This window comes from Lagopus muta, chromosome 6 (genome assembly GCF_023343835.1).
Source record: "Lagopus muta isolate bLagMut1 chromosome 6, bLagMut1 primary, whole genome shotgun sequence".
Lineage (NCBI taxonomy): Eukaryota > Metazoa > Chordata > Aves > Galliformes > Phasianidae > Lagopus > Lagopus muta.
The window spans coordinates 51247763-51275748 of NC_064438.1; the positions used below are offsets into that span (position 1 = coordinate 51247763).

A 27986-nucleotide genomic window follows, 5' to 3' on the forward strand; every position below is an offset into this window, starting at 1 on the left:
TATGAAATGAGGACATAGCTGTACTGGAGGGAGATATATGTGAAGCCACTACATCTATATCTATTTCCTGATGGCTTTTGCCCACATATTTTTGAACAGGAGAAGGACTAAAATAAATGCCACTTGCATGATTTTGGGGATTGGGTATGGCTTCTAGAAAGGAGACCAACAGATCATGGAAAGGGAGTAATCTCCACAAAAACAATGGTCTTGAATTTACATTTATACATATGGATATGTAGGTGTTAATCTGTGATTTGCTCCATTCAGCCCTTTCCAATCGCCAGGGAAGCCCAGCTTTCCAGCTGCACATCCACTATTATCTCTACATACTATTTTTGGCTGCTGAGTACATTTCAAGCTACGTCATCCTTCCCAAGCCAACATTGGCATGAAGGGCAGAAATTCCTCTCTCCACTCCTCTGTCATCTGTCACAGCTCCCATCCCTTGGTGGCACTGCTGGCTCAGCCCTCCTGCGGAGGGATATCCAGGAGCTTCTCCCCGATCCTCCCCATTTCCTTGAATGAATTGCTTTCCAACTGAAGCTTCATGCAGGAGGCTTCATGTTAGCATCCAGAGTACATGTCCCAAGTATGCCCAGCCCCATCTTCTGATCCTAGTGCAGACCAGCTCCCGGTAAGTAACGTCTTGATGAGTGATAGAGTCCTTGTGCTCAATGCCCAGAGCTTTTCACAGGTGGGTTGTTTATAGCAGCATACATTTTCCAACCTAACACTTCGGTAGGTTTCCAGTTCTTGTCATTGCATGTTGACACTGGATTGCAATGTGAGGGGAAAATGCATAATATTTTTCTGACGCTGTGTAGCTTTGATTTCCACAGGTTGTTAAAGCCTAGTAAATATTGCAAATGCCAAGTCTTGTTTAAGGTTTTTGCTGGCTAGGTGCTACCCAGCTATCTATCTGTTTAACATTTTTTCTATTCTGAGGTGACATTGCTGAGAGCTTTTTGACAAATCTCATATGGAAAAAAAGTGTCTTGTAGGGTTATGAATCTCTTAAAATATAAGGTTTCCTTGGCTATGCCACAGGAGGACACATCACAGCAAAAGCTGTGACCACTGCTGGTCTGAGCCGGGCATCTTGTGCTGTGCCTTCCTGAAACTGCTACCTTTTTCAACAAAGTAATTTAATATTCATTATGTCAGAAAGCACGTGTGCATGTGTGTGTGTATGTGTAAGACTACAGCAGAGTGATCAGGGCACTCACCTGATAGAAAGAGACCCTGTTCTCAGTGACTGCTCCAATGAATATTTAAGCATTTCACATTAAGTATTCATTGGCACAAGGATTGGAGCAGACCTCTTCCACCCCCAAGGGAGCACCCAAACACCAGGCTGCTAGGTCATTCTTTCATTCATTCTTTCTTTCTTTGTCCCAATGAATATTTAATTATTCCAGGCCAAACAAGATAGCTTCAGAGGCAGAGATTGAGATTCCCCACTATACAGGTCTGATGACTAAGGTGTGCATATAGGAGATGTGGGTTTGTATTCCCTTAGACTTAGAAGGTGAATCCAGGTCTCCTGTACTTTGTGTGTGCCTTCCAGCTTCTGAGTTGCTAGACAAAAAAACCACAGATCTCCACCATTCTGCCCATGGACATGACACAGAGAGGTTATGGATGCTTGTATGACCCTAAGATCAGAGAAAACATCCTCACCAGTGATATGCCATGCCAAAATCTAGCTTATTAATTCCTCAAGAGAAAGTATCAGTGCTGAAGATGATCCTCACTCCATGGCAGTTCCTGCTGTGTGTGTTATATGCCTTCCAGTTCAGTGGCCCAGCAGCTGTGAATGCTATTTTTAAACATAATTGTCTTGTGAATTATGTAGGCAGCATAAGTATTCTCCGGAAATCCATTCTGGTAAGCTTGATCTGCCCAGCAATGTCACCCCTAAATCCCTCTCTAGCTCCATCCCATAGTGGCATCTCTTCCAAGGCCAGTGTGATCAGCAGGTGTTCGGTCATAGGAATATCCAGTATGTGATGCATTGGGAAAACTACAGGTTTTTCATTGAGTAGGAAAAAGACAAACGAGGATAAAGCAGAGCAGGGAAAATCCACAGCAGAAACAAAGAAAACATCTAGGAAATAATATTTTTTCTTGAGCAGAAGGAAATGAAGAGGTGTAAATGAAGGTGTGTAGAGAAGAGCTATGGAGAAAACAACTTTATCTTAAAAATAAAATGTGCAGAGTCTCTGCCACCCACTTATGTCCTCAAAAAGTAGAAAATTAGCCATCTGTTGCTCCCCTTCCTGACAACAGTGGATGTATCTGAACTGAGATGCTTTGGATTCATTTTGGAGTTTGACATTACGAACATTCTGGGTGAGAATGAGGGATTTTTTTATTATTATTTCAGCTCTGTTTTTTGTCATTTGGCAGAATCCACAGCAACCTGATTTCATTATCAAAGACTGAGTGTGCCTTCTAAGCAAAAAATAGAACAGCAACACAACTGTGATATCGAAATGCAAACAATTACCTTCTCATACCCAATGGGATGGTATCCAAACACAAGATTGCTGAATAGCTACAGTTGAAATGGCAACACTGCATCCAAAACAGAGCTGCTCAGCTCAGAAAAGCACTTCAAAAGATGCTTCCAATTCATAAATCATATATTTCAAATCATATTTCTGTTCTTCTGCTCCAGTCTGTTGAGCAGCCACCTTCAATAGCATAGAGAAAACCTTTCTGAACACTTTTCTGTCTGTTATTTTAAATAAGATTTTTCCTGAGAAGACAGCTTTAAAGTATTGAAGATATTTGACAGTGAATGAATGTCTATATTGCCTTATTATAAGTTAAGTTATAAGTATTACAGTGATCTAACTGTAAATGTCACATCAGATGTGTTCTATATCATGCTCTTTGAGGGACATAGTAAAAATACAGGCACAAAACCTCAGAATTTCACTCAAAATTCATTACTCCAGCTTGAAAGCCTTGTTTTGTGTTTTGATCAACTCTTTAGACAGATGACAGTAGCTGCCCTCCTTCAATACTGAGGAAAAGGCCACCCGTGGACCAGGCTGTGGGGGAAAAGAGGAAAGCAGAGAGAAGGGTTCGATTTCGTGAGCCAGAAGAAGTCATTGAACATGGTATGTTCAAATTATTAGACTTCTGCCATGACTTGTCCTGTTCTTAACGTTCATCCTGTCTGTCACATCATCCTCCCCCTCTGCTTGTTTTATCTGTTATTTTGAGCCCCACAAAGAACAGAGGACAGATATCTTCTGCAATGCGCTCTACAGAAGTGCATCTGGTCCATCTGTGTGTCTGTCCTGGAGGAGAAAGTCATCCTCAGGCTGTTCTCATGGTGAACTGCCCCCTTTTGCAGGAACCACTGCAAACTGCAGGCTTAGCTGAGCATCACCCCAGAACAATGCCTTCATTCACAGAAAAGGATCTCAAACCAAATTTAAACATGCTTGTGTAAATCTGTGTAACTAGGATGCAATACCATGCAGGGAGCTCATTTTCCATGTTTTTGAGTAGTTTTCATGCCAAAAGACAGAAGAGAAATGTTCTGAGCCCAGCCAGCCAGGGTTAAAAATCAGCCAGGACATAGCTGCATCTGTAAAGGAGAGTACCCAAGGAACAAAACAACTAACCCAGCCATTGCACTTTCATTTGTGAGTCAAAATAACAGACTGCAGGTAGATCAACTGAGTCTGACCTCAGGCTGATGTTTAGCTCAAGGATCCAGTTTACACTTATGCACAAGCTATATACAACTCATAATCAAATAAGAATTGTTACGTTATTCTGCATTTCACAAACAGACCCAGCTAAGAAAAATGTGTTTATTGCTAAAGAGCTAAAATACTGCTAAAGAGCTAAAATTGTAATGTTTTGATATATCAGCTAGCAAAAACACAGGTGACAAATTTCTGTCAACCACCTGTTTGGACAGCTACTCAGCTTCTAAAAACAAGACTTGGCATCCATTTGTTGTGTTTGCATACAGACCTCTTGCTGGCTTAAAAGCATGCTATATCTGGTGCCTTCTAGTGCAGAAGTGAAAGCTGTTTCTTGATAAGGTTGTTGACACACAGCCTGGGCTTTCCTTTCCAAACTGAACTCACAAATCAGTGAGTCAGCCTTAAATCCTTCAAGGCACATTTAGATGTGCATGACTAGGATTTTTGTGCCTTTTTTTTTTTTAAAAAAAAAAAAAAAACAGGGTATAAGACCTCTTCAGCTCCCTACCAGAGCCTGTTCTTCCCCCCCCCCCCCCAATTAAAAAAAAAAAAAAAACCACAAAAAAAAAAAATCAACATTTGGCACCCCACAGTCAGCCCAACTTGGGCTGAAGTATTGTCTCCCACTGCCTCTGACATCAGCACAGCTGTGCCTGAGCTGCAGAGAGTTGCAAGGACAAAGACACTGACTCTTTTTCATGGAAAGAGGAAAAAAAAGTCCCAACTCATAGTTTATGTTCTGTGTTACAAATAGCCTATGGTTTAGATGGTTGTATGGGGTTTACCCATACAACATTATTACTATCAAGATGAAAGTTTTTCCATACTTAGGCCTTTTCATGCTGGATTGCATCTGAGTATCAGCTGCAAAGCAGAGGCAGTTCCAGGATAGCAGATGAAGGTTGTGTCTTACAGCAGGGTTTATTTTCTAAACCTCATTCTTCTCTCAACTTCTGGTCTATCTCACTTCCCTTCTATAAACAATGCAGAGTAGGAAGAGTTTAGGTGTTTTGTGGGTTTTTTTTTTTGTGAGATCTGACTCTTGAATTCCATGTAACAGCAGAAATCTCTACCTGTGAAATCATTTTTTTCCCCCTCACCTTCCTGAAGTGCATACAGACAGTATGCATACAGACCTCTTGCTGGCTTAAAAGTACGCTATATCTGGTGCCTTTTAGTGCAGAAGTGAAAGCTGTTTCTTGATAAGGTTGTTGACACGTATGTTTGCATGGAGCAGGTAAATCCTCATCTGGCATAAGTGCATTCAGCAAGATATTGCCCAGTGTCTGTAAGGCAATGGATAATTGCAGACACATTATCCACTGTGTCTACCTCTGCAGACAAGAGATGCCCTCTTTCCAGACATCTAACAATGTCTTTGTTCTGTTTTCTAGTTATTTCCTGCTGTGACTACGTAGTGGGTAAGTCAAAGTTCCACATTCTAACTTCGAGCCATCCACAGCACTAACCTGAGTTTGCTTTGCAGCTGTGGGAGCACACTCTGTAAATAGACCCTCCACATATGAACCATTTCAAACTGTCAGCAGCTGTTGTTTTTTTCTTTCTCAGCATATAAAGCACAAGGTGTTGATAAGGTCAGGTGCAGTATTTTAAACAAGTCCTCAAGTAAGACAAATAGTGGAAACAAAAATGAGATCCCTGAAGCTATTTTTAATTTAAATATAATTAATATATTTTATGGCAATGAAATAGGTACAGGTTTTTCACAAAGATATGGAAGGAAAGCACCCCAAGCAAAACAGTAGACCTCCCTGCTGACTTTCTTATGTGGGGAAGAGACAATTCATTTATACACCAGCAGCAGGGTAGAAATAATAAAAATAATGTTTTTTTTCTTTTTGTTTGCAAGGATGTTTGAGGCCAACCAGCCTCAGAGACCCACAAGGAAATGCGTGTACCTGGATGTTATTAAGATGTTGATCACTGCTAGAAGACTTGGCCAATATCCAGTCCTTTCTGTATGCAGTACAGTAAGAGGGGAAAGAGTACAGATGTGCACATACATATACAAACACAGAGCCATAGCACTGGGAGGCCAGAAGGAAGCAAATGTTATCACATCCTCCAACTGCCACAGTTGCCCAGGAAGAGGGTTTGTACGCTCATACAAACAGTAGCATCAGCTGAGGGAGTTACTGGGCTAGGAACAAGATTCTATGGGGAGGAAGGAGCTTGAAAAGACTCAACAACTATCAGGCAGCACAGAAACATACAGCCAGTACAGGATGTGAAACAAAACCTCCTGTATGCTGGTCCAGTGCTTTTCTCACAGACAATTTTCTGTTATCTTATGTGTATGGGCACACAGCTAGGGCTGAATGTGCTGTTCCAACAAACAATATAACAAATTTAAGCTGATTTTCTATTTGTTACTTATAATAAAGCGGATTTGCACTCAAGCACACTTCTGTAGCAGTGAACATAGTTATGTGAGCATAGCTCATCGCTCTTTTCTTTTTGGAACTGTTCTTCCATGTTATTTTTCCATATCCCTGGACTAAGCATATTCCTGTATTGAGAGGATATAATGAAAAGCCTAGTTTGCATTTTAAGCAATCCTAAAATTTGACTTGGAAAGTAACTTTCACAAGAAGGAAAATTATTTTGAGTACTTAATAGAAAAGGGCTGATGTAAAAAGCCATTGAGGATTACAGAAAAGTTTCACCCTTACAAAATATACTCATCAGGCAGGCCCTGTGCTTTGGAAATTTCGTGTGCTTCACACTCAGTCAAGAGCTATATTGTGTAGTCTGGAAGATCACACAAGGGAAACATCACCTTCCAAATTACAAAACTCCGCAAAAATCAGGAAGGTGTGAGTAAATTCATAAAATTATAGAATGCCTTGAGTTGGAAGGGACATTAAAGATTGTCTAGTTCCAACCCTCTGAGCTGGGCAGGGTTGTCAGCAACTAAATCAGGTAGTAGATAGTTTTGCCCAGGACTTCAGAACCTTGCTTTGAACACTCCATCGATGGGGCAACCACAACTTCTCCAGACAGTCTATTCCAGCATCTCAGCACCAAGATGGATCCCCAGAGGACACCATTCATCACAGTCTTCCTGGCCAAACATTTCCATATAAACCATCCATAGAACAATACCAAATAATCAAATTTATAAAAATTGAGGACTGTTTATGGATAATTTGCAAAATAGAAAGAAAGGCAAAATTCAAATGAATACATTATTTGCTGCAAATAATTCACTCAGGTCTACTATGGGACTTTGATTTGGTTTCTAGAAGCTATAAAATGACTGCCTATTAACATTTTACCTTTTCCCAATACACTTTTTGATATATTGTTATGTGTTTCTGCTTGGTTTTATGACTTTTACCTTCCTCTCTGTACATCTGAATGACAATTTAATGGACTGCTGTGTATACCAGGGCTGGTAGTAGAAGCTAATTTAAATATGTTATAGCTAATGCTGGTTCTTTAGCCATAATAATCCACAAGTTTTATCTTCTTATTGATTATGTGCATATGGCAGGAAAATAGCTGCACACTCCGAGTTTCTATTGAGGCATGAATTTGGTTTTATGCTGCATGTTTAATATCAAAGTGCTTTATAAAATAATACTAATGGTGCAATGACCACACAGTCAAACAGAGCTACCTGACTTGAATCAAACTGGATACATACATAAGAGCTGAGGCATCTCTAAAGAGCTTTGTGAGCATCAGCAAGCTAAACGTAGCCCATTGATTTCCACACATGTACTATACCTGACCTACAGCACTTTAAACATCTCTGAATTATATTTTAACAGGCAAGAAAAATGTTTACAGTATCCTTCCATTTAAGAGCAAATGCTGAGGATTTCCAGTATAATTAGTACACCTAGCATTTACAGAGAGGTTAAGTCTGCCAGACTTTCTGAGTGTGCCTCTCACCAAATAGAGCCTCTTCTCAGCTCTTACTGTAATTAGCAGAGATACAAAACAGGCTGAATAACAAGAGAAAAAGACAGAAATCTAGACCCTCTCTTTTCACTGAACATTTGTGAGCATTAAATAATTAGGTGAGATAGCTTAATATTCTCCTAGTATTTAACCTAACATTTAGCTTAAAGGCATAAAAAAAATAATTGCTGGAAGGAAATTAGAGATTATGCATTAGCTATGGTAATCCTTTTCTTATTGTATATAATTAAACTCTTTAAATGCACCATTAGATCTTTTATACTCACCAGCCTGCATCAGGAGTGTAACCCTCTATCACTTAACTAATGCCTACAGAAGGACTCAATGCCAGGGCCCCATGTGCCCTGCTATTCCCAGAAAAGGGGGGCAATGGCATCAGTAGGGCATCACATTTGGGAAGTGTAATAATGCTGAAATAATGCTGCTTTCTGTTTCCTCCTTACCTGTTTCTAGTACATGACAGGTCATCACCTGGATTGCCTATGCTCCTGGGGCTATCATTCTGTGTGGTACTGATCCTGGCTGCAAGTCTCTTCTACGCCAGCATGAAACAAGATACCAAAGTCCTGGAGGAGTTTCAATCCCGACTTGTTATCTTCTTTCTTCAGATAAGACACATCGCTCATAAATGCTGGACTTGGTTTACAAGGTAGTAGCGATGTCCTCCATTTGCAGGAAGGCAGCACTGATAACCACCACGTGTCAGAGTGAATGTCCCAGCCCACATTTAAGGAACACATGAGCATTCACCTCGAAGAACAAAAAAAAAAAAAACCACCCATTTTGTGCACTTTCTAGTACCTACTTTTTTTTTTTTTTTTTAATATTTCTGAATGATAGTAGTAGCACTAAGAGGTCCCACCAAACTGATGCTCCATTATCCTTAACAGCAAACGAGGGTCTGAATTTTGTCCCCCAAAGAGATTATGAACTGCTGCTATGAGGAGCAAGGCCAGAGAGAAATTTATTGACCTGTGCATGCAGAAGCACATTGAAAGAAGTCTCCTGAGTCTCAGGTCAAAGAATTAAATACCAAACCATTTTTCTCCTCAAGCTTCCTAATAACTAGTCTGCAAAATTTAACATAAAGCTGAACTACTGCACAAACACTGCTCTGGTGGCCAAAGTCTTGGCAAGCTGCTATATTTATATACCTGAAATGATTGCTAGTAAAATATCAGCAAATGGTTTTCTCATTTCCCTTTATGCTCCCTCCCCCCCATGGGCAAAAGCAGTTTTTTAATGTTTCACTTGACTCCCAGGTGTGAAAAATAACATGAAAACTCATTTAAATACTAAACAGTGCAATTGCCTTAACACAATACAGAGCAGCATTGAATCCCAGGTTAATTACCAAATCAGAACTTAATCCTCTAGGTTTGATTCAGTTCATAAACCCAAAATTTATGGTTGTGTTTGTCTTCAGTGGAAGCTTTCACATTTATGCCTGCATGTTTAAGGGTATTATAGACTGTTCATGAAGGTGTTTGGTCAAAGCCCTGTTATCCTCTGTTGTAGTACCATACAGTGCATCTCTCTGGAGGGAACCAAGCATATGCAATCTTACGAGCTTCAGCTATGTTTTGTTCTTAGAATCACAGAATTGCTTAGGTTGGAAAAGACCTTCAAGATGAAGTCAACCATAGACAAAAACAGCATGATTCATCTTCCAGGCCCTAGGTTCTTGTCAAGTAATACTTGATACGTGTATAAGGGTGACGGTGACAGCAGAGCCCATAAAAGCTGAAGAAAAGAAAGAAAACTGTGGAGAAGAGGGAAGAGATGCCCACAAGACCTTGGCTTTAACTCCTCCACCACAGTAATGCACCAAAAAAAAAAAAAAAAAGAGCTTTATTCCTAATTGACTTTCAAAAAAAAAAAAAAAAAGCAAGCTTATCCAGGCAGACCAAAAATTTAAACCAGACAGAAGGTAGAAGAAAACTAATTACAGAGCCTTCACCTAGAGCAGAGTGGCAAGTTGACAAATAACGAGTACAAAAAAAAAATATATATTTGTAGCTATTAAGAACTGACTTGAGCAGATATTCTCATGCTGTGAAGGCAGAAGCAATTGCACCTTGGGAGCTGCTGGTCTGGAACACAGAGGGCACTGCAGAAGCATTTGGCTCAGTGACTCTTTATGCAGAAGACTCATGCACCCCAGCTCACAGGGTAAGTCCCCTGCGGCTTCCCTGTCTTCTCTCCACTCACCCCACTATTGGGATAATAAAGAAGCAGCTTTAAACTTGTGTTCTGGTGAATCTATGGTGGGAAAGCTTTTCCTGAAGAGTCAGTTCCTACACTGCAAGCTGTGGTATATTGCAATATAGAAAGGCAAGGTCTGGCTTGACAGGAGCTGGGTCACTTTGAGAAGGAGAACAGTACCACAAACCTCTTGTGTGCTTTCACCTGGTTTCAGTAACTTGAAAAGAAACCAAAGGGATAAAATTAACCAGGAACTCTTTTTAGGACTGAAAGAGATGATAGGAAATTCATATGCATGTTTATATGCATGGGGCCGACCTTCTTCTAGCCATGCTTGAGGTGGAAAATAACTGCTGACCTCGCTGTGTCCAAGTTTATCAGTGTGAGAGGCCTACCCTGAGAATGGCTATCACATCCAGGTTGTCAAGGGAAATTAAGCAGGGGAACAGCTATTCCTAGCTCTGGCTGGTACAGCTTTAGGTACAGGCAATATCAGCACTTGAGTTGCCTGCAGCCTCCCAAAGTTTTTGGGAAGCTTCCTGGGCCAGGATTCTTTGCTGCAATCCAGTCAGGTATTTGGCAAAATGCAGAGAGCCAAAAGAATGCATTGTAGAGTACCACCAAAGAGCCAGAAACAAAAGCTAAAATCTGTCCCTGGGAGAGCAGTGACCTTTTACAGCTGAAGAATCTGCAGCTGAGAAAGCCAGTGCCTCTGTGCAAGTGAATGAAAAAAGTCAATAGCCAGAATGGAAATAGAAGTAAAAATCATGACCTCTGGGCCTGCCTTTAATTACCAGTGCACAACTCCACTGTAGACTTACCTGTTTTATTTTCTCCTCACAGTGAAGCACTTGTCCCCTCCAACCATTAAACACTCAGCACCCTTCTCACGCTCTGCTCTTTATCCATCACACATCTGTGCACACTGCTGTGAGCTGGATAGGATTTCTCCTTGCTCTTGCTCAACACTGCTTTCTTAGGTGTGACACCTTGGTGGGTTTGAAGGAGATGACCTCTGAATTTATACAGATAGGGTTGTGTTGGTTACTGTTTCCCTGGCAGGCTGTGCTGGGTAATGTTTTCCTCCAGTATGACTCCTGAGAATTGCTTTATAAAGTGGAAAACAAAAGGAGAGGGACTACACAGTTTGTAATAAATAATCAGAAGTGTTCACATGAATTCACTGTGGTGCCAACATGAAGACTAACTAAAAGCCAGCTATCTGAGCAATTGTCTAGTCTAGCTTGGAAATGTCTTTTTTTTTTTTTGCCTCAAATTGCAGAGAGGAGGGACAGACTTTCACAGCAAGTTTTGAAGAAGGCTGCAAGAAAGCAAGCTTGCCATGAGCAGTGTCTGGATTGGCAAGAATCCAAGGGACAGAAGAGAGCACAGAGTTCTGTGTATGAAAACAGGCCTAAGGGCAGAAGTGCTCCCTATTATCCCCTATGCAATGGGAGTTAAATTCATGCATAGCAGGAATCAGCAGAAGGTAGTGTTGTTTTGACAGTGTGCAGCGCATTCCTGCAGCAAAAACAGAAGGCAGCTGCCAGCACCCTCTTCAGGCAGACTCACCCCATCAGCACCACCTGATTGCGCTAGCTGGCATAGCCATACCCACATGATTACAAGGAGGTAGAAAAGCACATAGTGAGATGACACTCGATTTTTTTTTTTTTTTTTTTTTGGCATTAACCTCTAACACACTTCGCATTCATATTTACAGCCCCAAAGCCTGCTCCTAGTTCTACTCTATTACTTCACCTCTCCAGCACTGAGTCTGGAAACAAGGAGCGCAAGCAGTCTGTGGCAGCATTTTTAGTTGTTTCTGCCTTTCACCACTTCAAAGTAAGCAGAAGGTCAACAGCATGTGACTACAAAAAAAAAAAAAAAAAAGCTACCCTAAGAAATAACTGAGGAGCCACCAAGATAATGGAGTGGACTCCTTTCTCTATTTCTTTCTCCACAGTGGCTGTTGGGATTATTTAGTCTCACTTCTGGAAAGAAAGGCTGCTGTTACAGGAATTAGTCAGTTGACAATTAGAAAATGACCCCCCCCCCCCACGCAACCTGCAGTAGCCCTGTACTCTTGTTAACAAGCTGACTTTCAGCAACACCCTGACACTGGATTATCTTCTCCTTGCTTTCTATAGCATTAGAGTTCACTGCTGGAAGATGGTGGAAGGGCTCAGTTTAGGAGATTGGTCACGTCCTTGACCATGGGAGCTGCAGCAAGGAGATTCCAGGGAATGAGTGCACTAACCAGGGTGCCTCCATATTATTATTATTTTTTTTTTTTTTAAACAAATTTCAATTCACCTTCAAAAAAAAAAAAAACAGGCACAGAAATACTAACTTTTCAAATAGTTTATTTGTATATATCAACAAATCATAAAAAGCCAATGCACTGTCCAGCAAAAAGCATCAATATATAAAACACACTTGCTATCAGTTATACTTGAGTACACCACTTACACTGAACCCAGTCCAGCTCCCTACTAAAGCCAAAGGAAACACTGTCAATGACTCCATTAGCAAAAGGATTGGACTTTCAATTTCTATTTGCCAGGTGTTTACAAATGCTTGCATTAAAATTATACTAGTATAAAGTTCCCCCTTTGAGACTGCATCAAAACAACAATAAATTTAACTCCAATTCTGTTTCTGTCAAATGCATGCAATTAATGTTCCAAATCAGCACTCATTACACTGCAGAAGAGCATACAAAGCATGAAAAACAATATTCAAAACAGAGCGAGCTCTACCCTCAGCTTGTGTGGACTGGCATGGCTCCAACAAGGCTTACAAAGCTAAGCTGCATACACCAGCTAAAGATCTGTCCCAATCCTACTTTCAGCAGTTAAACAAATCGTCAAAATCTGGAGACCTCAAAAACAAATTATGAAAACCTGAGTGTTCCGAGCTGAGGCTGAATCTGGAATTAGCACTGCCAGCCCAGGCTCTGCTGCACTGGATCCCTCACGTCACAACCTGAATGCCGAAGTCCCTCACAGGAAGAATACTAACAGTTCTCATTATCTATTTTTATTCTGACTTACAGTACTCTACCCCCTTTAGCTGTCCTTGTTCCTGATAGGAAGAGATACGAGAAACAAGGCCTGATTAGCCTGGTGGCAATAAAACTCTAATGTTTCCAAGAATGTTTTTAGAGAAGAAAGGATTCATGGGAAGGAGATGTCAGTGGAACTAGATTATTATTTTTCTTTGTAAACCTGCAAAAACCTCTTAGCAGCACACTTTAGATCATGATATATTCATTTCTCAAGAAAGCTGAAGAAGAGCAGTAGTTGTATTCAGGGAGCATTTGAGAAAAATCTCTAGTGGCACCAATTTACTGTCGATGTGGTCCCACTGCAGTAGTCTTGTAGTCATTCACCTAAGAACTGCTTACATCTGCTAAAAAACATTCATTTGAGGAGACTGTCAGCATCTTTAGAAACCAAATGGTGACCACACTGAACAATGAGGGTTTAAATTATTGCAGTGGTTAATCAACATCAAGATCCAGTGTGCTACAGGAGGATGTGCTGTATCTCAGACACAAACTGTTGCACTTTGCAGTGTTAAACAAGAAAAAAAATAATTCCTTCTGCTGTGGGACTGAATGAGTGAAGTGCTCTGTTCTGTGTTATGTGGTATACCATGACAGGATTTTCAAACATCTCCCTGCTGTAAAATCTATGGATTATCATCCCACTCATCTGATTCCACCAGGTTGCTTAAGGGAATGCTGGCACCAATCTTGGTAATCTTTTAGAGCAACGTGTCAGCCAAATCAGGCCTGGCTTGTGTAAAAGGAAGGGCTTGGCACCAAACCTTGAGGATTCCAAATGAGAATAGCAAAAAGCTGAAGTGCTTTTATTTCTCTAACAAATGGAAAAGTCTGCCATAGGAGCTGCAATTTCTCTTACATTCATAAATAGTGTTCAGAAGCTGTACACAAACTGGAGTCAAACATGCACAAATCTGGGGGGAAAGGAGTGGAAAATAACTTTCACCACAAGGTCATATATCCACTTATGCAAGAAATCATCCAAGAAGTCAACAGCAATGATGGATCTTCATTCCTACCTCCTGGCAGGGCATCTCCACCCTCTCTTTACACCATAGACAGGTGGAAAAGAGGAACAAAAATACCTCACATTGTGTTCCCATCATAAACAAGTAATTCAAGCTATTTTGGCGAATTGCTCTTGCTGCCAGGTACTTTATCTCCTTGATAAACACCATCACCACTAAAGTGTCATTTTCTATGACTTTCAAACCAGGCAGAAAAGTTCTAACAGGAAGACTCCCCAGGCAGTAGGGAAGCTAAAGGTTCCTTGCAGCTCCTTGCTCATGGGGACTGCTGGCAATGACTGCTACAGCCCTTCTAATACTTGCTCAGTACTATCTGCCATCTCTATGAAATACAATATTAGAAGTAACATATAAACTCCCACATCTAAAGAACCACCATCGCTGGCTGTTTTTGGTGAAATAATAAATAAGCATTATTTGACTAATCTAAACAGCTAATCTCACTGCCTTTGGGTTTCTATGTCCATTTTTTAGGAACAAGGAACTGAATTTAAAAATCCAAGGAAGTTAAGAGTTAAGTCCTAAATCGTTATGCTTTCTGTGAAAATAGGATTTAAGCTTTTACAGATATTGCATGTAACAGCCAAAAGAACTGAATACCACTTCAAGCAACTATAGCAGGTATGAGAGGTAGAAAGGTTTAAGCACTCAGGTGAATACATTCACATTAAGCTATGTTTGCAGTATCAGTTCAATTCTACTCTTTGGCATGGACTACAGAAACAACAAAACAAAGTGTGGTTATATAAATACTGCTCCAGTAACAGAATGGAAAAATGCTATCATTTACATCCCTGCCTTGAAATAAGCAGTACTAGCTATATATTAAGTAAACTGCTGTCTAACCTCTCAGAAAAAAAAAAAAAAGCAACAACATTTAGAGAGTACAGTTGCTTTCTTCCCTTTTTATGCCAAGAGTGCATCAAAGTGCTGCATTTTGTAAAGCTGTTATATTCAGAAATTGAGTGGAAGGCTGTCACTTCAAAAAAAAAAAAAAAAAAAAAGAAGAACTCTTAGGTTTATATCTGTTCGTTGTAAAGAACAAAGATACAAGTGTATACTTCACGGGATGACAACAATAAACAGAAATAATTCTAATACCATTCCAGTACTCATGAAGCTATGTGAGCATTTTCTTGTTTAATGTAGGTGTGTAAAAACATTATTCTCCATGATTCCCTAAGCTCAAGGATAGAATGTTTCTTATCTCCAAAGAAAACATTCCATAGAGATAAAAATCACTACTTTAATCAGTAAGGGAAATGGTCTAAGATGCAAATTTAGGATCTGTATACAGATAATTCCCATTAGCTCAAGGATGTACACACCCAGGCCACTGATTCAGAGAAAAAAAGACAAAAGTTTTATCAAAATCCAGATCGGTTTGTCACAAAAAACTATGAATTTGACCAGCAAATGACTGTTAGACTTCTGTAGAATTTAGATTTCAAACAACAGAAGTGACTTTACATACAATATGTTTGAGGTGAGATCTTCAGAGAATGGGGATAATGAAAGCCACATTCACCAACACCTGGTTTGTATGGGCTGCCTTGTGCTGAATATTGTGCAGGAGACATCAGCTCTGAGTCTGCACATTTTATACTTCATTTTCTAAGACCCATCACAGAGATGGATATGTATTTGACACTGTGCAGAAACCCTGCCTCCAGCATAAAGATTAAATGATGGCCCATGGCTCATGCTTCCCTAAGGGGACCCCAGATTCTATATCTACATCAGGCTGAAGAGACATGTACTCATACTTCTACTTCTCTACGGAAGCCTCCAGCCACCAACCTAAGGACTAAGATACATAAGGTGAAGACACAGTTTGGATTAATATATGACAAATACTAAAAGATTCTGGAGGACAAACGAAGGTGAAGCATGGCTTCATATCTTACTGTTGAATGCCTTCATGTGTACAAGGGAATCCTGGGTGCCCTCCCTCAGTTTGTTTTGCATTTCACGTGCAAGTCACTGTACCCCCAAGAACTCAGAACACAAGTTAGCTTGTCCAGTATAGCCCTCTATTTCAGCAAAGAACACAGCCAAGGACATTTTCACCGACTATTCACACTGGAAGCAACACACTAAAGCAAAGACCTGCTTGAGCTTCTTTGGTGAAGAAAATGTGTTTCCAGATTAATTTTCCTATCTAGATTCCTACTTCTACATAACTGTATCTGAAATATGTCTTCATTTTTGTCATCTGATCTTATCTTCCAAAGAGAATGACTGGTTCCAAAAAACATTCTGGCTGTTTTAAGCCAGTGCTGTATTTCAGAATTACCTATGGCAAAAGAGGTGAGACTCCTCTCAGGATATGTTCTGTTTGCTGTCTACATGTTTGTACTTAAAACGCAAAGGAATTAACAACAGAGCTACATCCATGCCAAGTCACCAGTTCTTCCAGGAGCCCATGGTGCAAAATTCCTGATCCTTGGGTAAAATGGTCTTTTGCTAAAGCACTGAAAATCATACAATGTGTGCTCTTTTTCCTCTGTAGCTCTACTCCCATCCTAAATACCACCTATATTAAATCAGCAGCATTTTACATAGGGAGGGATGGTCTTGAAAGGAAATCTGACTTTGTTCTTACCAGAACTAATACACTATAACATCAGGACATAACCCAGAGACTGGGGAGGAGTTAAAACATCTCTCAAAACCCCTATTAGAAACACATTTCACACATTTCAGGTTGTGCACTGGCCACTCCGCTCACATCCTATTCACACACAGATATCATAACCTGAGTGTTATTACACAGACTCCAATACTAGTAAGAAAAAGGCAGTGTCAAAAGTTAAAGCAATTTAACAACTACCCCAAACCAAGCTGCACATGCTCATATCACAGTAGAGCAATGGAATTGTTTGTGTCATTTGTCTGTGTACATTGTACATACACTATTTCCCTGACACTGAATGCTTCCTAAACAAGATCTATCTATTCAAGCATCCATCACCACTTATTACAATAACCATTTTTATAAGGGACCATAGAAACACTGCCACGGCACACACATCCTTCAGTTCTTGAAGTAAGTCATCAGGCTCTTATCTTTGTGATTTCTACTGAAAGTTCACAGCTGAAAGATTCCTCATGAATCAGCAGGACAGGACGTTGTGAGCATTTGTGCCCTATTCCAAAAGTTAGCCTCAGTTGTTTCCTCATTATATAATAATAATGAGGATTGAGCTAAAAGCTCAGCCAACATGATGTCGACCAGATTTTTCTAACCCAACATGCACCACTGGCAGGGAACTTTACCACAGATGGTAGCCAGAACTTGGAGAACATATTCAACATAATAGAATAATTATTTGACAGCACTCCAGTGTCTCAGAAGCAGTATCCATTTGTCTTTCATTATCTAAGGTTCACTCTTTCTTACTAGCAATTTAAACAAGTTGAAATGAAGACTCTCTGACTATAGCTTTATCATCATAGGGAACACAGCAAGTAAACTACAGCAGTACACAAACACCCCAGCTTCGCTATGGGCAGCAACAGGTGGGCTGCACAAGTAAATGTCACAAAGTTTTTTTTCCCCCCTCTTCCATCACATGATAATAAATATAAATACCATGCAAAGACCTAGTTCTTTAAATACACCTCTTGGTGGAGTGTTCCCAGACACCTACTTTTGGATAGCAAAATAGAGAAAGGCAAAATAGAGAAAGCACTGAAATACTACAGAAAGGCAACATTTGATTAATACAAAATCCTACTACAGCTAAATGGACAGTTTGACTATAAAGGACTAAAAGCAGGGGTTAGAATGGTATGAGAGAGGTGTGGGTGAAAGAGGTCTTTTATATGTAGATAAGAAGATGTAAATAATGTCGATATTCTAACACATTTTCAGTTGATGGCCTGAGTGTCTAAGGTTTCAGAGAAGAGATTGCAGAAAGCTAAATGCAATCAAAAAAGCTAAAGCAGGTCCAATAACTGCACCCTTCCGCCCTTTGGCTCAGAGGAAGAGCTGATCACCAGCCCAGGGGCTTCCTTCAACACCAGCTTTACCAATATAATCATAGAATCATAGAATCACTAAGGTTGGAAAAGACCTAAAAGATCACCCAGTCCAACCATTCACCTATTCCCAATAGCTCCTACTAAACCATGTCCCTGATTTGTGAGCATCACTGATGCTCACAAAGTGGGTGCTAGCCTCACTCTACCCAGTCACATGAAACCGATGGCACATGAGGCTCAAAGTCTCTTTTTAGTTTACCAGCAAACCCTAGCAACCAAGATGCTCACACACGTGGGCACTGAAATGGAAGTAAGGGTAGAAGAATTCACCCAGGTGAATGAAATATAGGAGGTTGAACTTTTATGACAGAGTTCACAGGTGACTCTTGTTGGAACTTCCAGAATTTTTTCTTTCCTACTGACTTTTCCTTGGTGGTAGAATTGCAGCTGTCCCAGATGTTCAAAGTTACATAACAATGAAGATCATGTTGGTGAGATAGTGCCAAAGTGATAAATGCCAGTACAAACATTAATCACAAAAACCATCAAAAGTAGAAATTCTAGCCTCAGTATCTACTGCTTCTCATGGAAGTAGAAAAGAGGAAAAGACACAAAGGAAAAGAGAGCAATAACTCTGGGCAACTTCACTGAAGAGAAAGCAGCATCTTTCTTCTCAGGGAGAGCAACCAGGTCTTGGTGCTTCAGGAGGAATAAGGAGGAAGCAGTCGCTGTCTTCTGTTCTCCACTTCTCCAGACTCACAGGCAAAACAGGAAACTGTGGCCCAACTCATATTGCTTCAGCCAAAGTATGATTTGGCACATACAGAAATTATATGAAGTAGCAACACTGTCCTAAGCAAGGGGTTGGGCATGCACTGATGCATTTTGCGGAAGCAGACATCAATGGCAAATCTCATATTCAGAGAGATATTAGAAAGAGAAGTAGTGCCTTCTACAGTCAAAGAAGCAACTGGGACACAGAGTGGCCTTCACATCCCAAACACTTTTTCAAGGTGAGGCCCTAGTCCAACAAAGGTAACTACCAGAATCTCTCTCTGATTAGACCACAAAACACAGTGGAAGTGCAGCAATGACAGCAGAACAGCAAGACCCCCATACTGAAGCAAATGAGGATTTGACCAAATGCAACAGCCAAAGAAACTGCTTACCTTTGGAAAACTTCAGGCATAGAGGAATCTCCAACAAGATACCCTTCCCTCCACTGCCAACCCTTAAATGAGGTCTGGGAGGGGGTGGTTCCTGGCTCCATCCCTTCTGGTCACTCAGGTTCATTGCATGCACCTGAGCTCCCCTGCGTTGGCCCTGCCTTCCACCAGTGCTCAATCACTGCTTCGCATCACGACTTAGCATTTCTGCAACAGACAAACTGAGGAAAAAGCCTCCAATAGTCTTGGTCTTTGAATTTTAAATTGGTATTAGTTAATTTGAGCTCAGATCACACTGAAAAACAAGATTTCACTACAGATAGCTGTGGCCAGCTAGGTATATAAGTGACATTCACAGGGCCAGATCACTGCTTCACACCCTGTGGCTGTTTGCTTTTTTCCCTAAACCTATGAGAACAATTTGCTTGTTAAACATACTGTTAGATTTTATGCCCTAAAATCCTTACAAATAACAGGATTTGTTATGACATTGTTATGAAATTCTGTTTCAGCCACTTAAACAGGTACTTAACTTTAAGTACCAGACAGTCCCACAAGACCACAGCAAATGGTAGCAGCCTGTTGTCTTCTCCCTAGGCCTATTTGCCAGGCAGTATGGATAGACATGATCTGCACCTGTGTTGCAATAAATTCAGTGTCAACTCAAGCTCAGCTGCCACAGGAAGTGTCAGGATACTCTTAGAAACATAACTTCTTGTTGAAGTTTTTTGCTGAATGAGAGTTTTCTCTGCATTGTGCACATGTGGATAGCTGCCTAATTTTAGCACAACTTTATTTCTCTGCCATGCAAATCTCACATTCATCTGAGTCATTCTGCTTAATTATTGGACCTACTTTTCATCCACCTCATTCGTTAACGTGCTGGCCAAACAAAACTGAAAGCAACAACAGGATCACGAGTGAGCTTTGTGAAAGTAACAGTTCTCCCTTATCACAGCAAAATTTGTCAGCCCTGTAACTCCTGCCTGGGAATGGGGAACAGGCCCATTCAGCACAGAGCTACCTATGGAATAACTCAGCTGTTCATGCTCCTTGCTATGTTGATAGATACACAGAGATACCTACAATGCAAATGCTTACAGTAATTTTGCGTACTTTATATGAAATAAATATCACAAGTAAGCTCTAATACTTAGAACTGAATAGCATACAATATTAGGGACCAAGTTACATTTACCAATGCACAAGCATTAATCCTATGAACTCAGTTTAATTTCTTAGTATGCAAGCTTCAGAAATTGCTAGCTAAACTACGCTTCAAGAAGCCGTAATAAATGATGGTCATGCCAAAATCTAAGAAGAAACAAAAACACAAACATTCTTAAAATCATTAAGGTTGGAAAAACCCTCTAAGATCACTAAGTCCAACTTAGACACTAAGTCAACCCATCACCACCATCATCCCTTGAAATGACACACAGCTTTTAACAGACAGTAATAATATTGTGGATTCATGAAATTCATTAACACCATCTAATAATAAATATCATCTGGAACATAGGTCTTATGTTCTAAACAAATTCAAAATCAGAGCAGGAGCAACAGCACGTTGTCCACACATAGCAAAAACAGAGACAGCAAGAGCCTGTACCTGGACCAGAGCTGCAATCGCTCAGAACAAAGTGAGAATGGGGCAGATTTACTGTCAAAGGGGAAGAGATGGAGAGAAGAGGGCCTTGTCACAGCTCCAGTTATAGTTGTTGTTGCAGAACAGTTTGGAGGAATAGCCCAGACTCTGTAGCCTGCTCTTGCCAGCATGGTCCTCAAAAATGGACAGCAATCCAAAAGGCAGCAATAGCATACAGGAGCACTGCTAACAACAGCAGATTACAGGCTGTGCTGCTCCACGTCTGTGCAGGACAGAAATTTTGCTGCGCCAAAGGCACACGTGGCAGTTTGTTGTCTATATCCTAACATAAATACTTCTGCCAAGAATTTTTCAGTGAGGAAGTAAGTGATTGACAAGTATATCTTTTTTCAGAAAAGAAAAGATCTCACACACTCAATACTCTGACTCAACATCATCTTGCACTACTGAATAATAAATTCTGGATCCTGCCCTGGAAATTTGCTTACACTTTAGATCATGGCACTTTTGTCATCCTGCAAACAGGTTCGTGAAGAGGATCTTCCTAACAACAACTCCTTCTCATGGATCAGGCTATCTAGCAGGTCCTCTTGTCTGTAGTTGTGATACACTTTCAGGAAAGCCAGAATGGTGATTCCCAGCCAAGTCAGCCAGGCAGCCCACAGACCAAACTAGAGAAGAAAGGAAATGATAACGATGTCAGTAGTGTTTCATAAAGACAAAATCAAACGTCCAAGATCAAAATCTCACCCAAACCAAAGGCCATGGAGTCACTACAAGTTATTCTTTGTGAGGTTCTGGTCCTACTGCTCCTCAACCCTGCCTAGTTATTTTCAGCTTAAAAGGAAAAAACAAACAAACAAACAAACAATATGTTTTTTCAGGAAAACTGAAACAGAAACATACTCAGTACAACAATGAAGAACTCTGTATAATCCACATTCAGCTGCTGAATTTCCCAAGTATGTGACATTCTGGCTGTCTTAAAATTCTTGAGATTATTTCTCTTTGGTTATCATATGCTTTAATACATTTTCCAGAACTTTTTTCTTGAATCCTTTGAACATCATGCTATCTGTGCAGAAGTACAAATTTTAAGGCATTTCTATTCAGAACGTTGTTGAGAAAATACTATGAATTGAATGGTTACATTGTGGGGTAATTAGTTCACAATAGCATGAATTCAGAAAGAAAAATAAACTTCATCCAACACACCCAAGTGCCTGGTGGCTCATACATGCATGGCATTTGAGATCTGTTCTTAAAGCCTCGGTTCTGCAGTAAGTTGCTAACTTAGTCTCTCTTGTTTAACTGCGCAAATAACTACACTTCTTGAGGTACTGCACTGTTGGCCTCCCCTGTCTCAGAGGATGCTTGTTTGTAGTAAAGTTTTCTGGCAGAAATTCCATTCTAATTTCATTACACCTTCAACAACAACATGAAAAAAAAAAAAAAGCAGCAACAGGTTAATTGAATCCTTGTATTTCAGCTTTGACATAATGCAGTTTTTATTTTTAAGAAAAGTGACAATCTGAACACTTCTAGACAGCAGGACAGCTGTTTATCCTAATAGCCAGTTTAGGTAAACAAGGGCCACAATTATGTAAATGGAGGTGTATGGTCCTATATGTCTTATGTACTTTAGAATGTCTCCTAAGTATCCCTGCTCATTCATACCATTATCTCAGTTCATGAGTAAATAATATTTTTGAATTATTCTATGGGACTTGGAAACAATATGCTCATCTGGGTTTATAAGACCAAATACAGAGACTTGGAAGCTTTCCATTTATTTCCTAAGCACCATGTCATTAATGAGATATATTCAAATATCTTGTACTGTGGTTTCCTCAGTGTATCTGATATGAAGGTATCTACATGGGCTTAACCAAATTTAGGGTTCAGGGTATCTCTGACAAAGAGAAAGCTCACAGCCCCACAGTCTGTGCAGGTCAGCCATTCTGATTCTGATTTCATTCCTGACAGCAGTGTAGAGCTCCAGGGCACCAGAGCATTGGAGCCTTTGAAGAGCTCATACTTTGCAGAAACAGTAGATTTTCCATGATGAGTAAGAGTCAGATTTTGACATGCCTGCATTCAAAACTATTTGTTTTGGATATGAAATGCAAATGTGACCATTCACAATCATGCTGATTCACCACACATGGAAGTCAGTGGAAACATTCCCATTGATTTCAGAGGACCGTAGTTCAGCTCCAACAATCCCAGATCAATTGCCAATGGTAAATGAACTGGAATAGAACCATGACCTAGTCTGACATACCTGTGCAATAGCAAACTGGTCATAGAAAGCAGAGTTTTCTAAGTTCAGTTCAAGATCAATATCTTGTAATTCTTCGCAGCTGTCCAAGGAAAGCATTTGGGGATGGGGGAAGAAGAAAGAAAGTTATTTCAGAATCTTCAGACAGGCAAATCAAACATAGAACAAAGAAACATCTGAGTGTTTCCAACAGTCACAATGACAAGTTCTACAAAAATGTATATAAGTTGGTGCAGTAACTGGGTTGCTTGCCAATCTTCTCTATAACTAGGGTAAAAAAAAGCCTGTAAATACTTTCTTTTAAAAAACAAGGTGTAATTATGTAAGTGATAACACCAATCTTCCATGAAATGGAACTGTAATAGCTGTTATGAAAACACTATACTTAAAACCCTGTTCTCCCACTCCCCAAGTGCCTCCCACTTATATGCATCAGCCCAGCTCATCTGCTTCACCCCTCAATGAAACAAATTGCATGAGCCTCCATTACCTTTTGACATCATCAGGGAAAGCCTCAGAAGAAGGGATTGTATGGGTGTTTTTGTTTCGGATGCTCCAGCAAGGAGACGGAACTCTGATGGTAAGATAGAGGCTGCCTACAGATTTTACAAATAACTTGGACTGTTACTGATGTGATAAAATTCCCAGGATTTTGAGGTTGTCTTTCTATCTCTTGCTTGATTTCTGCAGCCTCTTCTCTGTCCTTTTCAGTGCTGTCGGTCATCTTGGGTTCTTATCCGAATATTCGATTAGACGCTTTTTGTAATTGAATTTTTAACCGAATATTCGAATAATTCGATTAATCGTTGCAGCCCTAAACAGAACATTTACTATGGCACTTTACAACATATGACAATGTGCAATATTATTGTATGCTTTAAGTAATATACTTATTCAATATCATATGACATAAAATGTCAGCCTTTTCTTTCTTTTTATCGTCAAGACCCTGTCTCCCAGTCCCCTGCCCTACTCATAGCACCACTCTCCCCACTTCAAGTATTTCCAAATCCAGATCTCCTTTGTAAGTGAAACTTTTTGGTTTTCTTTTGCATGTGTTCATGACTCAACAAGAGACCATGAAACATCACAGAAACCATACGTTGTTTTGTGGGGAACTAAAAGCAACAAACCTTGGTTTTCTAGCTTTGTTCCAAATGAAATGAATCTGGAGTTCCCTATTTTTCTCTTTGATTACCTTGCACGTAGTAACTACAGTTTGTAACAACACCGTTCATTTGTGCATATACAAAAAATAAAAAGAAGAAAATATATTCTTTAGTACTAACCTATTTGGCATGCTTCCTTTTTCAGTAATTGCATCACACCACATGTTAAATCCTACGCTCACTATAGTGCTAGCAATAAATGTGATAAACACCACAAAGGCGCTGATCAGCAGATTCAGGAAGGCATAAAAGAAAGAGCTGTAATAAAAGGGAAGAAAAATGTAACTCATAAACATCTGAAACACAACATCAGCAGTCTCTCTAAGCAGCATATAGCAGGCAAAAAGATATCAGTTTCCATTTGAAACGCTTATGCTTTAATTAAGACAACCTAATACATTGAAAATCTATGGATTATGATTTTGAGTCAGATTATCCTCACTTTTAAGCTTCTTTGATTTTTTTTTCCATAAGAGGATGTGGCTCTAAATCATAAAGAGTAAGTGGCAATTGTTCATACACAGAATGGCCTTCATTAGCTGTAATGATGAAAATCACCATTGTTAAAATAAATGCCATTAGCTCAAATTATGCAGCAACTGGAGTTTAAATTATTTCATGACCAAAATGATAATTGGGACAAAAATTGCCTAGGAGAGAGAAACTAAAAATAAAAATAAAACAACACAGTACTGATAGCTATAATCATTTTAAGCAATGTAACACAAGCTACTGGTATCATAGGACACGAATCTCAGTTTTATGGGCAATTTGCAGAGCAGGCCAGCTTCTCTTGGGATATCTCTGACTTCAATGTCAATACATTATTTTTGCCAGCCAGATGTTAGCTTATGCCAACCCCATTAGTCTGTGCAACCAGGGCCTGCCCAAAGCATGTGCTGCGAGGTATGTGAAGATGCTCAGTGTGGTGCCATGAGGAATTGCTCACCCATCTTCCAGTCTCATGGGCAGTCTTCCTCATGACTGGGTTACGCTGAAAGAGGATCGCTTTGCTACCTAACTCCTCAGTTCTCCTAGGCAGCCTGGTCTAGTGGTTGGGAACCCTGCCCATGGCAGGGAGGTTGAAACAAAATGATCTTTGAGGTCCTTTTCAACCCAGGCCATTCTGTGGTTCTATGATTCTATGACTCTACAATGAATTCTAGGTAATGAAAACTTTCTAATCCTTTTCTCATTCTTCTGACCAAACCGTTTGCTACTTGAAGCTGCTAAATGACATTTGCAAAGTCTCACTGCTGAAAAACTGAGCACCTATTCTAAGTTGCAGAAAGACTAGCAACTCCACAAGGAAAAAGTATTCAATTCAATAAGAATGAATATGACAAATTGCCCACTATTGCCCCTTTCTTATGCTGGGGATAGGAGGAGTCTACTTACTCCAGGGAATGATACTAATAAAAGCCATTTATTTTCCCTGATTTCTCATTAAATTAAAATCTGAGAGGCATTTTTGAGTTTGTGGTCTTAGGAATATTCTGGGCTGGATCATCTTAACTTCTGGTGGCCAACCCTGCCCATGACAGGGGCGGTTGGAACTAGATGGTCTTCGAGGTCCCTTGCAACCCAAGCCACTCTGCAGGTTGCACATGGTAAGACATATGTGGCCTCATAAGGACTTATTTAAAATCAGTTGAGGCAGCATTTACCAGTTGGTCTGGGATGTTTGGTCCTGGATTAATAGGAGCTTTGAAGGAGTTGTCTATGTTCTCTCAAAAGGGCAGTCATGCCATCCCAGCGCTCATACAAAAGAAGTTAAATTAGTCATGTTTCAAATGTGCTCTTACAGATTGTAAGGGGAGCTTGGTTCTGGGACACCCAACTTCTAGATTAATGTTTACATGAATACCATTCTTCCCCTTCAGTTTCACTGGGCTTACAACAGACCAGCTCACGGCTGCAGTGCCAGGCTCCATAGCAGATGGAGATGGTATCGGCATGCCACAGTTTTGCATGTTCATTGTCACTGCCCTGGTTTCATATCTAACTTAGGCCAGGCTCTTGCCAGCCTGAGATACAGAAAAGAATGGACCTGTACCCTTGAATAAAACTAAGGTTGACACTAGAACTAATAACAGCTTTAGAAAAGGAATGATTATCACTCTTCTTGCTACCTTGCAGCACAGAGGAGGTGCCTCTGACTTTCTGAACAAAGCAGAGCTCAGTGCTGTACCTGATCTGCACTGGAAAAAACATTGTCATCACCATCACCATCACTATAACCATGCATGAAGATCACTCAGGTCACAGCATCCTGGCAGAGAGATGGGAAAGTCTGAAAAAAAGCTGAAAAAATGTGTCTGGATTCAACTACTGCCAGTAGGTATTTGATGACCAGAGGAAAATGAATTCAAATATACTGTCCATGATTATACTTAGCTATTCTAAGGTAAGTTTTAATATGGAAATAAGTTTCTGTTTTGTACTGCACCCTCGCTGTGGTAAACAAAAAATAGCTTTTCAAGTCCAGCCAGCCACCAATGTGTTCTCCTTCCTTCCCTCCTCCATGCAATTGGATGCTTGAATACACCATAGCACCCACCAGCTGGGTGACCTGTGCCAAGGGCTGTATCAAAGGTAGTAAGACAGGGACCAGAGAGCCAAACACTGTGCACAGCACCACTGATCTGCTGCCTGGAACACTGGGCCCTACTCCTCCTGCAGGGCCTGGTGCATTTTGGTTTGTCTGAAAAGAGAAACAATCCACTGGAGCAGCCGTGCTGCTACACAGCACTCAGCTCTGCTCACTTGTTACCAAGCGATAGCTGCTCTCTGCAATAGTTGCCATGTTCACAAGAAAAGCAGAATAAAAATAACAGTGGAACAACCTACCGCTCCCTCCTTCCTTCCACAGACACAGCCACATTGCTTTGAGATTTATCACATACCCAGTATAGGTCTGGGAAAGGCCTCCTCCTTCAAGGATGTGCAGAGGGACCAAGGCAGGCGGTACTTTCCAGCATCACCCCCATCCCCTTTAGCAACTTCATACCCACCGTGGTTGGCATGGCCAAGTGCTGCACCCAGTCACCAAAGGACAGCAACAAATCTGTCTCCCACCCCACGCCCATGCATAGGAGCATCCTCCTGAGGTTGCCCTGTGCACAAGTGGAATACAAGTAGGGTGTGTGTGAAGGCAAGGCACCACTTCACCCTAACTCCTTTAGCAGGGCTGTAGATGGTGCAGAGCCCAGTGTTTGGTCCCCAGGCTTCTCCCATCTGCCCCAGTCCACAGAAGGGGTGGGCACCCCTGCCCTCCCCAGGGGTACTTACTCCTCATGCCCTTTGCAGAGGAAGAAGAGGGTCCGCCAGGCCTGCACTGTAGCCAGCAGCAGAGAGAGGAGCCCGGTGAAGATGCTGAAGCGGCAGGCAGCCTCAGGCCCCCACTCCTGCACGGTGAAGCGCTGCCGCTCCACGGTGAGGTTGGCATTGAGCCACATGCCCTCGGTGAAGAGCAGGCATCGGCCGTGGAAGTCATTGCCATTCTCAGACAGCGGCACCACCACGATGAAGCTGAAGAGGAAGGCCAGGAAGTAGCAGATGCACTGAGCAAAGAGGAAATTGCTAAGAGCCATGTCCGCAGCTCCTCACAGGCAGAGGGAGGGATGAAGGGAGGGATGCGGGAGGGAGGGATGGCAGAGGGAGGGATGCAGGAAGGAGAGATGCAGGAAGGAGGGATGCAGGAAGGAGGGATGCAGGAAGGAGGATGCTGAGGGGGAGTGATGCAGGGAGGAGGGGGAGGAAGGATGGAGGGATGCAGGGAGGAAG

The 27986-nt window shown here is 40.9% G+C and overlaps 2 protein-coding genes across 2 annotated transcripts; one reads left to right on the plus strand and one right to left on the minus strand.

Annotated features, from left to right (window-relative positions):
* The first annotated feature begins 423 nt into the window (after window positions 1-423).
* C6H14orf180 (chromosome 6 C14orf180 homolog) lies at window positions 424-14998 on the plus strand. The gene is made up of 4 exons (XM_048948645.1): window positions 424-637; window positions 3005-3131; window positions 5129-5155; window positions 8139-14998. The coding sequence occupies exons 1-4, from the start codon at window positions 584-586 to the stop codon at window positions 8336-8338; spliced, it is 408 nt and encodes a 135-aa protein (XP_048804602.1). The 5' UTR covers window positions 424-583; the 3' UTR covers window positions 8339-14998.
* TMEM179 (transmembrane protein 179) lies at window positions 14972-27986 on the minus strand. The gene is made up of 4 exons (XM_048948644.1): window positions 27492-27986; window positions 24321-24458; window positions 23035-23113; window positions 14972-21421 (listed from the first exon to the last, which is right to left on the minus strand). Exons 1-4 carry the CDS (start codon window positions 27791-27793, stop codon window positions 21242-21244), a joined length of 699 nt encoding a protein of 232 aa, XP_048804601.1. The 5' UTR covers window positions 27794-27986; the 3' UTR covers window positions 14972-21241.

What these genes read in the sequence shown, in the direction of transcription:
- C6H14orf180 (XM_048948645.1), top strand. Translation starts at nt 584, where the DNA reads ATGTCCCAAGTATGCCCAGCCCCATCTTCTGATCCTAGTGCAGACCAG. An exon ending in CTAGTGCAGACCAGCTCCCG is followed by an intron (nt 638 to 3,004) that starts GTAAGTAACGTC and finishes TCAACTCTTTAG; the next exon opens with ACAGATGACAGTAGCTGCCC. An exon ending in AGAAGAAGTCATTGAACATG is followed by an intron (nt 3,132 to 5,128) that starts GTATGTTCAAAT and finishes TCTGTTTTCTAG; the next exon opens with TTATTTCCTGCTGTGACTAC.
- TMEM179 (XM_048948644.1), bottom strand. Translation starts at nt 27,793, where the DNA reads ATGGCTCTTAGCAATTTCCTCTTTGCTCAGTGCATCTGCTACTTCCTG. An exon ending in AAAGGAAGCATGCCAAATAG is followed by an intron (nt 23,114 to 24,320) that starts GTTAGTACTAAA and finishes TTCCTTGGACAG; the next exon opens with CTGCGAAGAATTACAAGATA. An exon ending in ACCAGTTTGCTATTGCACAG is followed by an intron (nt 21,422 to 23,034) that starts GTATGTCAGACT and finishes TTTCTTCTCTAG; the next exon opens with TTTGGTCTGTGGGCTGCCTG.